The sequence below is a fragment of the Gymnoscopelus braueri genome (assembly GCF_963280865.1).
Source record: "Gymnoscopelus braueri genome assembly, chromosome: 10".
NCBI lineage: Eukaryota > Metazoa > Chordata > Actinopteri > Myctophiformes > Myctophidae > Gymnoscopelus > Gymnoscopelus braueri.
The window spans coordinates 19,125,231-19,141,979 of record NC_137611.1 but is presented as its reverse complement, the minus strand read 5'-3'; the positions used below and the strand labels follow the sequence as shown (position 1 = coordinate 19,141,979).

The 16,749-nt window shown below is 42.0% G+C and overlaps 3 protein-coding genes across 4 annotated transcripts; all 3 read left to right on the top strand.

Moving 5' to 3' along the window:
• Positions 1–906: 906 nt before the first annotated feature.
• Positions 907–9,413, top strand: LOC308093798 (kelch-like protein 40a). 2 transcript variants are annotated; one of them, XR_013933897.1, is made up of 7 exons: positions 907–2,130; positions 2,405–2,565; positions 2,789–2,896; positions 3,308–3,493; positions 4,539–4,688; positions 4,918–5,221; positions 8,874–9,413. XR_013933897.1 is itself a non-coding variant. In XM_080440158.1 (6 exons), exons 1-6 carry the CDS (start codon positions 1,006–1,008, stop codon positions 5,027–5,029), a joined length of 1,842 nt encoding a protein of 613 aa, XP_080296284.1. In that variant the 5' UTR covers positions 907–1,005; the 3' UTR covers positions 5,030–5,748. The 2 variants fall into 2 exon arrangements, 1 of the variants encoding a protein (XP_080296284.1); XM_080440158.1 differs by lacking the exon at positions 8,874–9,413 and having other exon boundaries at positions 4,918–5,748.
• On the top strand, positions 7,597–8,622 carry LOC308093819 (calcium-binding protein 39-like; the record flags this gene model as incomplete). The annotated part of the gene is made up of 1 exon (XM_080440186.1): positions 7,597–8,622. The coding sequence occupies one exon, from the start codon at positions 7,597–7,599 to the stop codon at positions 8,620–8,622; it is 1,026 nt and encodes a 341-aa protein (XP_080296312.1).
• Positions 9,414–12,775: 3,362 nt separating the features above from the next.
• On the top strand, positions 12,776–13,804 carry LOC308093817 (calcium-binding protein 39-like; the record flags this gene model as incomplete). The annotated part of the gene is made up of 1 exon (XM_080440184.1): positions 12,776–13,804. The coding sequence occupies one exon, from the start codon at positions 12,776–12,778 to the stop codon at positions 13,802–13,804; it is 1,029 nt and encodes a 342-aa protein (XP_080296310.1).
• Positions 13,805–16,749: the final 2,945 nt, after the last annotated feature.

Here is a 16,749-nt window from a genome sequence, read left to right as displayed (position 1 = left end):
CAAGGATATTTGTACGTATATAATATAAGTGAAATTATAATATTATTATTATTAATATAAACAACTTTAATATAAATGTTACACAAAGACCCTTTTTTAAAAAACATTTTGCCCCCTAATGATCGTCCTCTGTGTTTAATTAAGTTACCTGGGAGATCCACACATTGAAAGGGGTAAGTGGGAGAAATGTAACTGGTTTCCTGAAACATTATGGACTGGAATGGTGTCATGGGAGGTTTATTATGTAATATATGTCTACAGCTGACTCCATAAATGTCCCTTTGTTATAATGTTTCCCAACATGGGGTCCAGGGCAGGCCCCTCTAGGTGGGTGCCAAAAATCACAGGGGGGTGTGAGGTCATGACTGTTTGGAGGTGGTCCAAAATGTTAAGTAGAATTGCTAATTCCTACTTGTTCATTCATCATTGTGAAGTACACTAATAACATTGTTTAAAAAAGAAATAGCAGCTCTACAAGCTCACAAGCTATTTTCACTATTAGGCTAAAGCAATATGGTGGACTCATCCTCCCTCTTGACAGTCAGTGTTTCCAATCCAGATCAGTTTCAGATTAGTGAGAGAGAGAGATAAAAACATGGAGGTGGAGTGAAAGAATAGATATTTCATCAAAGTAACAGGACCCGGTCAGGCTGAATGGTGAGAGTATGTGGTGGATTTAACATGGTGACACCTACCTACTTGGTTATTCATTCAGCTGTTTGCGGGGGACTGTCTTGTGCTGGAGTGGATAGGCCATCTTCCCTATCCACCAAAATGGATTCCTCAGCTTTGTGAGAACCCGATCTATAAATACCCTCTGACTTGCAGTGTGAGTGATGTCCAGAGACAGCTGCAGCTATAGCAGCATGCTGGTGGAGAATAGCCACAGCAATCCAGCACTGTGAATTCAGGCAGTCCTGTTCTGGTGTGGGGTTAGAGTAGGGTGCCCCTCTTTGAAAGCTCTCCCTCCCAGAAACCGTAACCAGGTTAAGTAGACAGGACAAAATGGCGGCCATGACGATAGACCCGATAGAGCAGCCACGGATGTACCAGCAGACCCTGCTTCAGGACGGCCTCTGTGACCTCTTGGAGAATGACAAGTTTGTGGACTGTGTTCTCAAGATCCAGGGCAAGGAGTTTCCCTGCCACCGTTTGGTGCTGGCTGCCAGTAGCCCCTTCTTCAAGGCCATGTTTCTGTCAGAGCTGGAGGAAAGCAAGAAGCGTGAGATTGAGCTCAAAGATGTGGAACCGGGAGTTATGGGCCCGATCCTGCGATACTTATACACTTCTGACATCAATCTGACAGAGCAGAATGTCCAGGACATCTTCATGGTGGCAAACATGTACCAGATCCCCTCCATCTTCTCGGCTTGTGTATCCTACCTCCAGGAGAAGCTGGTGCTGGGCAATTGCTTGGCAATCTTCAGGCTTGGCCTGCTTCTCGACTGCCCCAGGCTCGCTGTGGATGCCAGGGAGTTCATCTGCGAACGCTACCAGGTTATTGTCAGGGACCAGGACTTTCTCCAACTTGGCCCAGCTGAGTTGGCCTCCATCATCACCTTGGACCACTTGAATGTGGACCGGGAGGAGGTGGTGTTCGAGTCCCTGATGGAGTGGGTTTCATATGATGAGAAAGAGCGAATGGCTGACCTGCCAGAGTTGTTGCACTGCGTCCGTTTCCGGCTGATACCCGTGGATTACTTCAAAACCAAAGTCGAGTGCCACAAACTTATACATTTAAACCAGGATGTCAAGAAGGAGCTTGAGCTCATCAAGGACGCACACAATGGTCAACTCCCAAAGCCCACGAAACCTAGTAGGAGCGAAGGGGCAGCGGGGGGAGAGGACAGCAGCGAGGAGGATGAAGATGAGGACGGGATGCTTCCTGGCATCCTCAACGACAACCCACGGTTCGGGATGTTTGAGACAGACCTGGTGCTGATGATCAGTAATACGGGTACGGTGGCCTATGACCCGGTTGCAAACGAGTGCTTTGTGGCCTCAGAGTCCACAGAAATTCCCAAGAATCACTGCAGCTTAGTGACCAAGCACAACCAGGTGTTTGTGGCCGGAGGACTCATCTACAATGAGGAGGACAAAGATGAGCCATTCAGCTCGTACTTCCTACAGGTAATTGTGTGAATATATGAGGGGTATATTATATATTTAATCCAACATCCCTGTCATAACCAACATCCCTGTCATAATGTGAGAACGAATTATGAGTTGATGATCAATGAAATTGGACGATTACATATCCATTTGGGTCAATATTTACACCCTCTGAGCTAAACTAACTGGACTGTGTCGATAAATACATCAATATAATTTGTGTTGTATGTATGGAAAAATAGATTCCATTTGAAAATAATGATTCAGTTCTGTGTTCTTCCTTTGATCCCAGTTTGACCCAGTGAGTTCTGAATGGCTAGGGATGCCGTCTCTACCCAACCCTCGGTGTCTGTTTGGGCTGACCGAAGCAGAGAACTCCATCTTTGTCGTGGCTGGCAAGGAACTAAAGGAGGGAGAGCATGTTTTAGACTCAGTCATGATCTATGACAGACAGTAAGTATAGTATTTGTCATAATATATATATATATATACTGTATATATATATATATATGTCACATTGATCACACACTGATGAGGTCGTTCTAAAAGTGACATATAACACTTGTTTAGACTTTTCATTTCAACAGCACATGCTTAGTCAATTGACGGATTGGAAGAACAACTGTACAGAATCATCCCTCATGAGTCATGATGCTATATTCTATTCTTTTCACAGGTCATTCAAATGGGGGGAGTCAGACCCTCTACCTTACGCTGTGTATGGACATGGAACTGTATCACACAATGGTCTTGTGTACGTCATGGGAGGAAAGTCAGAGAGCAAGTATGTGGTACTTATTGTCATAAATACTGATTGGCTTACAGTTGAATTAAAAATGTCTGTGTATTTCCACTCTCAATCGACTTCATTGTTTGTCATTGAGTTGTCAACAGCTTCACATTTATTACTGTTTTGTCAACTAAGGATCAACAATGCCTTTATTTATAACACACTAAAGTTTTGATCACTGGGATCTTCATCAGGTTCCTTTTGTTTATTAATTTATTCTAACCTACAGTATTATACTCTGTTAAATGGTTTTCAATAGTTTGTTTTGTCTAGTCTTCCATACATTGGATATCTTATTCCGAAAGACAACTCTACAGGCCTACATTATCATGAGTGACCTTCCTTTGTGGCAAAAAAAAACAAACAGTTTTCTATTCTGTCCCTCCATCGTTCTGTCCTTTGCAGAAAATGCATGAAGAGGGTGTGTGTCTACAACCCCACTAAGTTTGAGTGGAAGGACCTGGCTCCTATGAAGACGGCACGCTCCCTGTTTGGTGTCACTGTGCACGAGGACCAGATTTACGTGGTGACAGGCGTCACAGATTCAGGTCTAACAAGTGCAGTGGAGGTTTATGACATCGCCACCAACAAGTGAGACTCTACTGTTTTATTATTATAAAACTGGGGTATCTTCCCAGGGTGGGTGCTTACTTACAGTGGTGGAAAAAGTACTCACATGTTTTACTTAAGTAAAAGTATCAATACTGCAATGCAGAAGTACTCTGTTACAAGTAAAAGTCCGGAATTCACAATTTACTTGAGTAAAAGTACAAAAGTACTGGTATGAAAATGTACTTAAAGTACCAAAAGTAAAAGTACGAAAATGTTTGAAAATAGCCGATCTACAAGCTCACAACACGTCGCGATGCGACGCGTTGTGAGCTTGTAGATCTGCTATTTTCAAATAGCCATATGTATAAAATAGGGCTAAAGTGGTTAATGGATGTTTAATAATATCATAATTGATATCTGAAAAGTAACTAGTAACTAAAGTTTTCAAATAATTGTAGTGGAGTAAAAGTACAATATTTGCCTCTGAGATGTAGTGGAGTAGAAGTAAAAGTATTGGAAATTGGAAATACTCAAGTAAAGTACAAATAACTCAAAACTGTACTTAAGTACAGTACTTAAGTAAATGTACTTAGTTACTTTCCACCACTGCTTACTTACATTACTTACATGCATCTACCTGGACAATAGCTGATCTACAAGCTCACAACGCGGTGCATTGCAAAGCACTGTAAGCTTGTAGATCTGCAATTGTCCAGGTAGATGCATGCTGAGACACAGAAGCCCGTGTTATTTTGTGCTGAGAAATATCCAGATTTTTTTTGTCCTTCCCTCCCCTTTGACATAAATATGAATGGTTACAATCTGATTCCAAGCCAACATTTAATAGTCCATTAATAGACTGTAGTCATCATTCATACACCCATGGTATGGTTGCTAATGAAACAATCATATTATTAACTTATGCATGCTGATATCATTTAGAAAGCACTGGTTCCTTATTCAATTTTCTGTGTGTGTGTGTGTGTGTGTGTGTGTGTGTGTGTGTGTGTGTGTGTGTGTGTGTGTGTGTGTGTGTGTGTGTGTGTGTGTGTGTGTGTGTGTGTGTGGTCATTCTACATCCCAGGTGGTCTGAGTTCACAGAGTTTCCACAGGAGCGTAGCTCCCTCAACCTGATGTCCATGGGGGGTTTCCTGTACGCTACAGGGGGTTTCGCCATGATGCCCAGTGAAAGCAGTCCAGAGCCTGTCCCCACAGAGATGAAGGACATCTGGAGGTGAGAGTTGCTGTTATTGGCAGTGGTGGACAAAGTACTCGTACTCGACCCCAGTACTTGAGTCAAAGTATAGATCAAATTAAGCTAACTTGAGTGTAAAGCCTCAACTACAACAACCAAGTCTTCAGAAACAGCTTTTACTTTACTTGAGGCGCAGTGCCTTAGAGTGGGAGGTGGCCCTATAATATTAGAACATGCTCTTCTAATTGACTGACACTGTCTCCAATAGGTATGATGAATCAGACACCTGCTGGAACGGGATTTTGAGAGAGATTCGCTATGCAGAGGGAGCAACAGTTCTTCCTGTCCGTCTCAATACGCTGCGTCTAACCAAGTTGTAACTGAGCTGGGGGGCATTTCATGCTATAAATCTCAACAACTACAACATTTTTTCATAGCCTTCCGTGTGGTTGATTTTCCATGGATATTCACTGCTGTCTGGTCTTTATGCTTTGTTTTGAATGTGAATTCCTATAAGAATCCCAAATGACTGAAGGGCTAAGTAAGCCAGTGAGCCTCTTGTCTGTCTGTCTGTCCCCCCCCCCCCCCCCCCTCCATGTCGTCCTAACATCACTGGAATGGCAAATTTCAACAGTCAATCCCCATCAACTCTCAAGACAAATTAGCTTGTGTACAAGTTTAGACTTTATATGTGTGAATTTACATGCTTCAGAAAGCAGCTTTTTGGGGTGAGATGCCTCTTTTAAAAAATCAGCATTACCATAATATGTAATATTTCATAGGCCCAAACCAGCAACATCAAGGGTATATTTATTTGACCTTGGCGCAGTGTAGTGTTATGCATACAGAATGTATTATTTTACCCTAAGTTATGCAACAAGAGAAGAAAAAGGTGATTCCTCAAGTACAGTGTTAATCCAATCAACATGATATGGTTGGTTAAACTAGACATGTATTTCTTGTACAAAAAGCTAAACTGTACCTGGACCTGAGTCGTATTTGTATATCATTTTTGTTACATATTTTGTTCTTTTTTTCTTGATGACTTGTTTGATTTACATGATGTAGAAATAAAGATGATGGACTGCCATTGCTTTTCTTTCAGTGTCGGGATGTAATTATTGTTTGCTGTTGAGGGTTAGGATTAGGGTTAGGGTTAGGGTTAGGGTTAGAGCCATGTACAGTATACTAAATGAGGAGTTTCACACAGGGATTTTGATTGCTTCTATTATCATACCTATTATCATTGATTGATTGATTGATTGTTTGTTTGATTGATTGATTGATTGATTGATTGATTGATTGATTGATTGATTGATTGATTGATTGATTGATTGATTGATTGATTGATTGATTGAATACTTTATTAACAGATTGCAAAATAGTACAGAGGTACTATTATACAATAATGCTAAAAGAATAACACCAAAAGTCCCAAGGGCTTGTTTCCAGTTTTGCTTTTAACGCCTTAGTGGTTGCTAGAGAACAATGAGGTGCATGCATAGTCAAAATGACATTGTATTAGTGCTCCAGCTCCAGTCATGTGCTATGCAATTATATGTGGAAAGAAAACACAGAAAATAGTGGGCTACTAATACTTCAGCTGGAAATAACCTGTCTGTTTGGCCGAATGTGAAATTGCAGTACTTTAATATAGCCCTAGGGGGAGTCAAAACATACATTTTGATTGCTCCACGCCACATCTTTAAGTGTTGGTCAGGAGTAGGGACTGATGTCTTAACTAAACTCATAGACGCTGAAATTACCGTGAAGCAGCATGCTTTGTGCATAACAGCATCACACTGGCAACATCTAAAGGATGGGAACGCAATCTTCTCTCATCTCTCACATACAGTAATACAATACAATAAGACATCATCAACACTAGTAGCAATAAGAGTATACAGTAAACAGTTGGGGGGTGCTCTTTATGGTGGTTTTGAAGGAGGGTAAGAAGTCACACTTTTTTATTTATTTTGGTAGGGTATTCCCCATTTTGGTGGCATAGCAGTAGAACGAATTTAACCCCATGTTTGTGCCGAATCTGGGTTGAACGAGATCAGTGTAGCTCCCTCTGTTTATAATTTAATGATGTTAAAGGAATAGTTCACCCAAAAAAGTACTTACTTTCTATCAATTACACACCCCATGAAGATTTTTTTTTGTTGTTGTCCTAAGCCAATAATTTGATTACCGTGTGTATTTCCGGTAGGAGACACAAAGAGTCTCCTTTGTGTCTCCTACCGGATACATTAGCCGGTAGGAGACGGTAATCAAATTATTGGCTTAGGAATGCGACAAAGAAAGAAATCCATGAATTTGAGGCTTCATGGGGTGTGTAATTGATAGAAAATAAGTAATATTTTGGGTAAACTGCTTCTTTAAGATAACTTTGGCACTGCATGATTTTATATATATATTTTTAAATCCTGTCTTTTCTCATTTATTTTTTAAATAAATGAAAAAATAAATACAAATAAGTGACATCAGTCAGCTCCATATTTGGGCAAAGTTTCAGCCCAATCCGACCTTTCATTGACTTCCACTAAAACATCTAAGTTCTAAAAATAGACTAATCACAATATGTATATATTGGGGCCTATATGGAGCTGACTGATTTGTTTGCACCTGATGCCATGATGACAAATTGAGGTTAGACAGCAGACTCCATATTTGGGGCTAGCTGCATTGGGAACTCCTTATATGGATACTTAGTGACATGAGCTTAAATGCTGGCGCCAGGTCTGACGTACCTGGCGTGACGTCAGAGATACTCTGCCCAATCAGCATGTAACTGTGATGCCCAAATATGGGACAGTTTGGAGATATAAATAAACGTGCCAGCGCTCCTCTCCGATTATTAGTAATAGGGAAGTAGGATAATTTTGTAAGTTAGAGTTTTACAGTTTAGTACAGTGTGTGCACTATACTAAGATCACCTGATATCATGAATTTCCTCTTCTACAAGTCCCACAAGTCACCAGTGGACATCGTCAAGACCCTGAAGGACAGCATGATGGTGTTGGAGAAGCAAGACATCTCTGACAAGAATGTGGAGAAGGCCACAAAGGAGCTGTCGAAGAGCCTTGTGGCCATGAAGGAGATCCTGTACGGCACTGAAAATGAGCCCCAAGCGGAGGCGGTGGCCCAGCTTGCTCAGGAGCTCTACAACAGTGGCCTGCTTAGCACCCTCATAGCCAACCTGCAGCTCATTGTCTTTGAAGGGAAAAATGATGTTGCTCAGATCTTTGTCAACATCCTGGGGCATCAGATCGGCACCCGGATGCCCACAGTGGAGTACCTGTGCACCCAACCAAACATCCTCTTCATGTTGCTTAAAGGGTACGAGCTTCCAGAGATCGCCCTAAACTGTGACATCATGTTGAGAGAATGCATCAGACATGACCCGCTGGCCAAGATCATCCTGTGGTCAGAGCAGTTCTATAACCTCTTCAGATATATGGAGACGTCTACATTCGTCGCTGCCTCAGATATATTTGCCACTTTTAAGCACTTGCTCACAAGACACAAGCTACTGAGCAAAGAGTTCCTGGAGCAGCATTACGACAATTTCTTTAGTGAATATGGGAAGTTACTCCACTCAGAGAATTATGTGACCAAATGGCAATCCCTCAAGTTACTGGAAGAGCTTCTTCTCGACCGGCATAACTTCACCATTATGACAAAATACACCAGCCAGCCAGAGAATTTGAAGCTAATGATGAACCTACTACGAGACGAAAGCCGCAACATACAGTTTGAGACTTTCCGTGTTTTTAAGGTGTTTGTGGTCAACTCCAACATGACGCAACCAATCTTGGATATCCTGTTGAAGAACCAGACCAAACTCATTGAATTCCTCAGCAAGTTCCAGAATGACAGGACGGAGGATGAACCGTTCAATGAAGAAAAGAAGTACCTGGTCAAACAGATCAGGGACTTGAAGAGGCCTGCTCCCCAGGAGGCTGCCTGAAGGTGGGCGTGGTGGAAGCAGAGGGCAAAAAAGACCCCATTCATCTTCCTGTCCGTCTCAATACGCTGCGTCTAACCAAGTTGTAACTGAGCTGCGGGGCATTTCATGCTATAAATCTCAACAACTACACAATTTTTCATAGCCTTCCATGTGGTTGATTTTCCATGGATATTCACTGCTGTCTGGTCTTTATGCTTTGTTTTGAATGTGAATTCCTATAAGAATCCCAAATGACTGAAGTGCTAAGTAAGCCAAAGAGACTCTTGTCTGCCCCCCCCCCATGTCGTCCTAACATCACTGGAATGGCAAATTTCAACAGTCAATCCCCATCAATTCTCAAGACAAATTAGTTTGTGTACCAGTTTAGACTTTACAGTATGTGTGAATTTACATGCTTCAGAAAGCAGCTTTTTGGGGTGAGATGCCTCTTTAAAAATTCATCATTACCATAATATGTAATATTTGTATAGGCCCAAACCAGCAACATCAATGGTATATTTGTTTGACCTATATTGGCGCAGTGTAGTGTTATGCATACAGAATGTATTATTTTACCCTAAGTTATGCAACAAGAGAAGAAAAAAGTGATTCCTCAAGTACAGTGTTAATCCAATCAACATGATATGGTTGGTTAAACTAGACATGTATTTCTTGTACAAAAAGCTAAACTGTACCTGGACCTGAGTCGTATTTGTATATCATTTTTGTTACATATTTTGTTCTTTTTTTCTTGATGACTTGTTTGATTTACATGATGTAAAAATAAAGATGATGGACTGCCATTGCTTTTCTTTCAGTGTCGGGATGTAATTAGTGTGGTTGCCCGAATGGGCAACCAGACTATTGTTATAGAGAAACTTTATAGATAAACAATTTTTTCAACCGCATCTCCTCCCACAGTTTATTTTTCCCAATTTAGTGGCATATGTCAAAATGACCGTCTTGACCGGGAATCGTCTGCTTGTATTTTGCTAAGAGATTGGTTAAATAGTTTAATTGATATTGATTTATTAGTGCATTAAATGTCCCCATCCACTTTAATGGAAAAGTGAAAAAACTCAAATTCAAGTATTTTTTTCTCTGAAATCGTAAGAGCTAGAGTTACCAGATTTGGTGGGGAGGTTCATAATTTAGTCCAAAATTATCTTAAAAATAATCACACCATTCGGCCTCATGGTGGCGCTATTACAGCCCACTTTACGTTTTTGGCCTTTAACTTTTGAACCGTAGGTCCTAGAATAAAAATCCTTTCCCCCCTAGATTCCTTGGGTCATGACGCAACTCCCCATATAGGCCACGCCCATTTGCGTCAGGATAGATTTTCCGCCATTTTGAATTTTCTTCAAAACACACTTTTAGCTCCTCCTCCCACATATTTTCTCCAAATTTCACAAAAATCGGTACACATTATCTCTGGACCCATGCGATAATCTGGAGTGAAACAGAATTTTGATAGTCCATACCGTTCGTCCGTAAATGGCTTCCAAAGTTAGCGGAAGGGGCCCGTTTTACAAAAAAGGCCACAAATCACTAACGAAACGTCCAGTCAATCCCAAATTTGAATCACATGTCGAGGGTGGTTTACTCAACGAATCCCCAAAAGTATTTCCACTTTGATCCATAGGGGGCGCCACAACTGTGCAAAACGTAACCGTTTGATGCAAAAACATGATTTTTGGGGGGATCACTCCTCTCAAATTGAAAAGCAGGTGATCTCAGGAGTGACATGACGATGTCATTGGCCCGCTACATTTGTGGGAGGGGCTTATTTATTTTAGTGGGAGGGGCCTATTTCTTCAAATCAAAACGCCATGTATCACGAACACAGGATCCAATCAGCACCAAATTCGAATGGCACGTCACGCGGCCTCCGATGGTATTCCTCCAAGCATATTCCTCAAGTCCGGGCGGCGGCAACCTGCGACCGCAGTCGGCGCAACCACACTTTGCAATTTCCCAGAATTGCGACGCGTCTAGTTATTGTTTGCTGTTGAGGGTTAGGATTAGGGTTAGGGTTAGAGCCATGTACAGTATACTAAATGAGGAGCTTCACACAGGGATTTTGATTGCTTGTGTGCTATATATTATAATTGATTGATTGATTGATTGATTGATTGATTGATTGATTGATTGATTGATTGATTGATTGATTGATTGATTGATTGATTGATTGATTGAATACTTTATTAACAGATTGCAAAATAGTACAGAGGTACAATTATACAATAATGCTAAAAGAATAACACCAAAAGTCCCAAGGGCTTGTTTCCACTGTGGTCCTGTGTATTCAATTCATTGAGACATTTAAGTAGTAGTTAAGTAGTAACCTGATCAGTTTGTTTTAAGGTCTGAAGTTTTGCTTTTAACGCCTTAATGGTTGCTAGAGAACAATGAGGTGCATGCATAGTCAAAATGACATTGTATTAGTGCTCCAGCGCCAGTCATGTGCTATGCAATTATATGTGGAAAGAAAACACAGAAAATAGTGGGCTACTAATACTTCAGCTGGAAATAACCTGTCTGTTTGGCCGAATGTGAAATTGAAAATTGCAGTACTTTAATATAGCCCTAGGGGGAGTCAAAACATAACAATTTGATTGCTCCACGCCACATCTTTAAGTGTTGGTCAGGAGTAGTAGGGACTGATATCTTAACTAAACTCATAGACGCTGAAATTACCGTGAAGCAGCATGCTTTGTGCATAACAGCATCACACTGGCAACATCTAAAGGATGGGAACTCAATCTTCTCTCTCTCTCTCTCTCTCTCTCTCTCTCTCTCTCTCTCTCTCTCTCTCTCTCTCACGCACGCACGCACGCACGCACGCACTCAGGCACTCAGGCACACACACACACACACACACACACACACACACACACACACACACACACACACACACACACACACACACACACACACACACACACACACACACTCACTGATTGGGATTCCATTGTGGTCCTGTGTATTCAATTAATCAAGACATTTAAAGACATACAATAATACAATACAATAAGACATCATCAACACTAGTAGCAATAAGAGTATACAGTAAACAGTTGGGGGGTGCTCTTTATGGTGGTTTTGAAGGAGGGTAAGAAGTCACACTTTTTTATTTATTTTGGTAGGGCATTCCCCATTTTGGTGGCATAGCAGTAGAACGAATTTAACCCCATGTTTGTGCCGAATCTGGGTTGAACAAGATCAGTGTACAGTAGCTCCCTCTGTTTATGTTAAAGGAATAGTTCACCCAAAAAATTACTTACTTTCTATCAATTACACACCCTTTGAATTCATGGAGACTTTTTTGTTTTTGTCACATTCCTAAGCCAATAATTTGATTACTGTGTGTATTTCCGGTAGGAGACACAAAGGAGACTCTTTGTGTCTCCTACCGGAAATACACACAGTAATTGACCGGATACATTAGCCGGTAGGAGACAGTAATCAAATTATTGGTTTAGGAATGCCAAAAAAAAATCCATGAATTTAAGGCTTCATGGGGTGTGTAATTGATAGAAAATAAGTAACATTTTGGGTGAACTGCTTCTTTAAGATAACTTTGGCACTGCATGATTTTATAATTTTCTTAAAATCCTGTCTTTTCTTATTTATTTTTTAAATAAATAAATATATGAACAAATAAATGCAAATAAGTGACATCAGTCAGCTCCATATATGGGTAAAGTTTCAGCCCAATCCGACCTTTCATTGACTTCCACTAAAACATCTAAGTTCTAAAAATAGACTAATCACAATATGTATATATTGGGGCCTATATGGAGCTGACTGATTTGTTTGCACCTGATGCCATGATGACAAATTGAGGTTGGACAGCAGACTCCATATTTGGGGCTAGCTGCATTGGGAACTCCTTATATGGTTAGTGACATGAGCTTAAATGGTGCATTTATATTGTGCTTTTATCCAAAGCGCCGCTGGTGTGACATCAGAGATACTCTGCCCAATCAGCATGTAACTGTGATGCCCAAATATGGGAAAGTTTGGAGATATAAATAAACGTGCCAGCGCTCCTCTCCGATTATTATTAGTAATAGGGAAGTAGGATAATTTTGTAAATTAGAGATTTACAGTTTAGTATAGTGTGTGCACTATACTAAGATCACCCGACCTGGCTTGTATCATGCATATCATGAATTTCCTCTTCTACAAGTCCCACAAGTCACCAGTGGACATCGTCAAGACCCTGAAGGACAGCATGATGGTGTTGGAGAAGCAAGACATCTCTGACAAGAAGGTGGAGAAGGCCACGAAGGAGCTGTCGAAGAGCCTTGTGGCCATGAAGGAGATCCTGTACGGCACTGATGAGAATGAGCCCCAAGCGGAGGCGGTGGCCCAGCTTGCTCAGGAGCTCTACGACAGTGGCCTGCTTAGCACCCTCATAGCCAACCTGCAGCTCATTGTCTTTGAAGGGAAGAAGGATGTTGCTCAGATCTTTGTCAACATCCTGGGGCGTCAGATCGGCACCCGGATGCCCACAGTGGAGTACCTGTGCACCCAACCAAACATCCTCTTCATGTTGCTTAAAGGGTACGAGCTTCCAGAGATCGCCCTAAACTGTGGCATCATGTTGAGAGAATGCATCAGACATGACCCGCTGGCCAAGATCATCCTGTGGTCAGAGCAGTTCTATAACCTCTTCAGATATATGGAGACGTCTACATTCGTCACTGCCTCAGATGCATTTGCCACTTTTAAGCACTTGCTCACAAGACACAAGCTACTGAGCACAGAGTTCCTGGAGCAGCATTACGACAATTTCTTTAGTGAATATGGGAAGTTACTCCACTCAGAGAATTATGTGACCAAACGGCAATCCCTCAAGTTACTGGAAGAGCTTCTTCTCGACCGGCATAACTTCACCATTATGACAAAATACACCAGCCAGCCAGAGAATTTGAAGCTAATGATGAACCTACTACGAGACGAAAGCCGCAACATTCAGTTTGAGACTTTCCGTGTTTTTAAGGTGTTTGTGGCCAATTCCAACAAGACGCAACCAATCTTGGATATTCTGTTGAAGAACCAGACCAAACTCATTGAATTCTTCAGCAAGTTCCAGAATGACAGGACGGAGGATAAACAGTTCAATGAAGAAAAGAAGTACCTGGTCAAACAGATCAGGGACTTGAAGAGGCCTGCTCCCCAGGAGGCTGCCTGAAGGTGGGCGTGGTGGAAGCAGAGGGCAAAAAAGACCCCACTCATTTGGATTAACGTCAGGAATACAAGTCTGCTTGGACCCTTCAGCAGCTGCTGCTTAGGGGTGTTGATTTCTGAACAAATGGGAAGACTTTTTTTAGGAGACAATTTAAAACCGACAAAGACAAACATGACCATATCTATTCATCAGCTCCTCTGCTCCTCAGTGGACGTTTGATTTATTGTATTTTTTTTCTGTGTTGATTTCTGGAAATCAGAAGTTCGGGGATCTCCATATATGGGCAAGTGTTTTAACCAATCCACAGAGATTCCTTGATGTATATAATAATATATAGTAGATGAAGTCTGTATAGACATGGATGTAAACTGCAACCGGTGGGCGGAAGCATAGGAAGCATACAATTCGAGTGTTTCTAGGTTGTTGTTTTTTTATTTTTGTTTTTAGATTTTGTTTAACTTTGACATATTAAGCTGAGTGGCCGTCTGGGAATCGGAAAGGTCACTTGACCCCCAGCTCCCCCAGACTATAATGGGTCTGCTCCCCAGGCGCTGTTAATCAATGGAACCCACTGCTCCTAATTTTATTCCATGTATGTGCAAATTTACTTGGTAAATAACCCAACAACAGCTAGAGGGGACACCATTTTATTTGTTCTATATGACCTTAAACATTGACTGCTGGTTATGGCGACAGTGATCGTACGCAAGGCGTATGCTCCTTGATACTTTATCATCTTGCAATATCAAAATGTTGGTTACAATTTTTCATTTCCTAAGCCGTAATAAGAAATACTGCAACCTTTTTTATGTTTACATAACTTCTAAAGCTCACCAATTGGTGAGCTTTAGAAGTTATGTAAACACGTAAAATGAGAATACTACCTCGAACACCACCATGGCCCCAATCCAAGCATCTCTCCAAAAGATAACCGTCACCGTGGCCCCACATCAGACTCAAACTGAAATCAAAGTTGGAGACCCCTACCCAGATGAGTGAAAACTTGCAACTCGCTGTTGAGGGCCTGGTTTTGCATTCCTCTGTGTGATCCGCATCCTAGAGGGAGCGGAGGGAAAGGACGCTTGACTCTTCATGACTGTTATTCGAGGAGGTGACAGGAGATGTTCTGTAAGATATCAAACTGGACTGTACTCACCGCAGTTTGGGGGTTAGAAGCCAACACAGGTTCCCAGCCCTTTATCATCGTCTTCCACAAATATGTCTAATATGTTCTGCTGTGGTGTAAGAAAAACAGAAACGTCTCATACAAGGGACATCCCATCAGGATCTTTGAGGATTTCAATGTCACACTCACTAAGAAGCAGGCCCCTGCCTGCGTGCTACTATTAACGGACAAACTCGCATATTCGACTCTGCAAAGGAAGCAGAGCGTTTCTATCCGGAGACAAGCAGCAATAAGTCCTGGACTCTGCACTAGTCTGCATGTGCTCCGATTGTAATTGGATTTTTGATACCCGAGATGACGTTATAACTCTGTCAAGTACTTATCAGTAGTAACTTAAGGGAATCATCTGGACTATGTCTACATACAGTACAACTTTTTTATTGTCCAATGTGCACCTTGGGACACTACACAGCCCCTACTTACAGGTCCAAAGGTGCTGGAGTATCACTTCCACCCAGGGTGAGAAACGTCCAGTGCAGCCTCGCCTCTCCCCACCCAGTTCTCTCCAGTGCTGACGAGAGGCCAGTAAGATGCCAACCAGTCAAGGTGGAAAACTACCTTCTGACTCCCTACCAGCTTCAACCATTTCAGACACGCTTCTCCAGAACAGTACACGCATGGCCCAGTCTTTTTGCTGCAAAGCTTTGGTGACACCCCCTTCTTCCAGGAGGGGTCGAATATCCACACCTGTGCCAAGTGAAATCACTGTGGGTAAAGGACCGGCAGCAAAGATGTTGAGGGACTCTTCCAGGTATATCAAGTAGCTAATGGCATTGTTTATGAGAGAGATCCCTCATTGCTATGCTGAAAGAGCTCCCTCACGGCTACACAGGACTCTGATGGGCCCTGTACCGATAGTGTCAGTACTGGTGATTGACTGACTGTGGTATTGACCCCGTCTGTTTGACCCTGTTGACTGTCGTCACACTCTGGACAGTTGGTTGGGCTTGTACGAGCCCGTATGGAGATGGGTCCGCAGGATGTTCACCACAGCTTCCCAATCGTCTTGAGTAGATCCAATCCAATGATGCACTTATCCTCGATGTGCATCAGCCAGAACTCGTTCAGCTTTTTATTGGCCACCATTACTTAGAGCAGTCCCTTGGCCTTGCATCTGCGCTCGCTCTCCAGTTACAGTACAAATTTGCATCATGGATCACCACAGCACAGTGGACACGATGTGTTGTGAGCATCAGGCAGTGTTACTTGGCGGACGAGGGAGGGGCAAACTCCTGTGTCGATAACGGCCTGGCAAAGTGCCACTTGACGTTATTCAGCTTGCTGTCCAGATATACTGATTCTCAACCTTTTTAATTTCAAGGAGCCCCAGTTTGATATGCATTAGGCCACATACCCCCAGTTGATACATTGTTTTAATCTCTCAGACCCCAATCTAAGCTATAAAAGTGCTATTTTAACGATACTACCCTTTCTACTTTTGGATGGCATGGGTCATATCTTCCTGTAGCAACAACTATTAAATTATTGTTAATAGACAAATAAATGTATACAAGTTTTACAGCATCTCCTCGGCCTCCAGCATGTGTCTTCATCAAGGGTCATGTGGTTCCCGTGGATGCATCTGCGAGCGAGGCAATGGCCTCCAATACCTGACATTCCTTTTTTCGTTTATTATTCGTTTCATTATCAATCTCGATGAGAGCTTTAGGGGTATTTGCTATAACTTGGGGTATGCTATAACTGTTACTTTAACCTTTCAGTAGCAGACAACAATACCATCCTTTCAATTCCAAAATTCTTC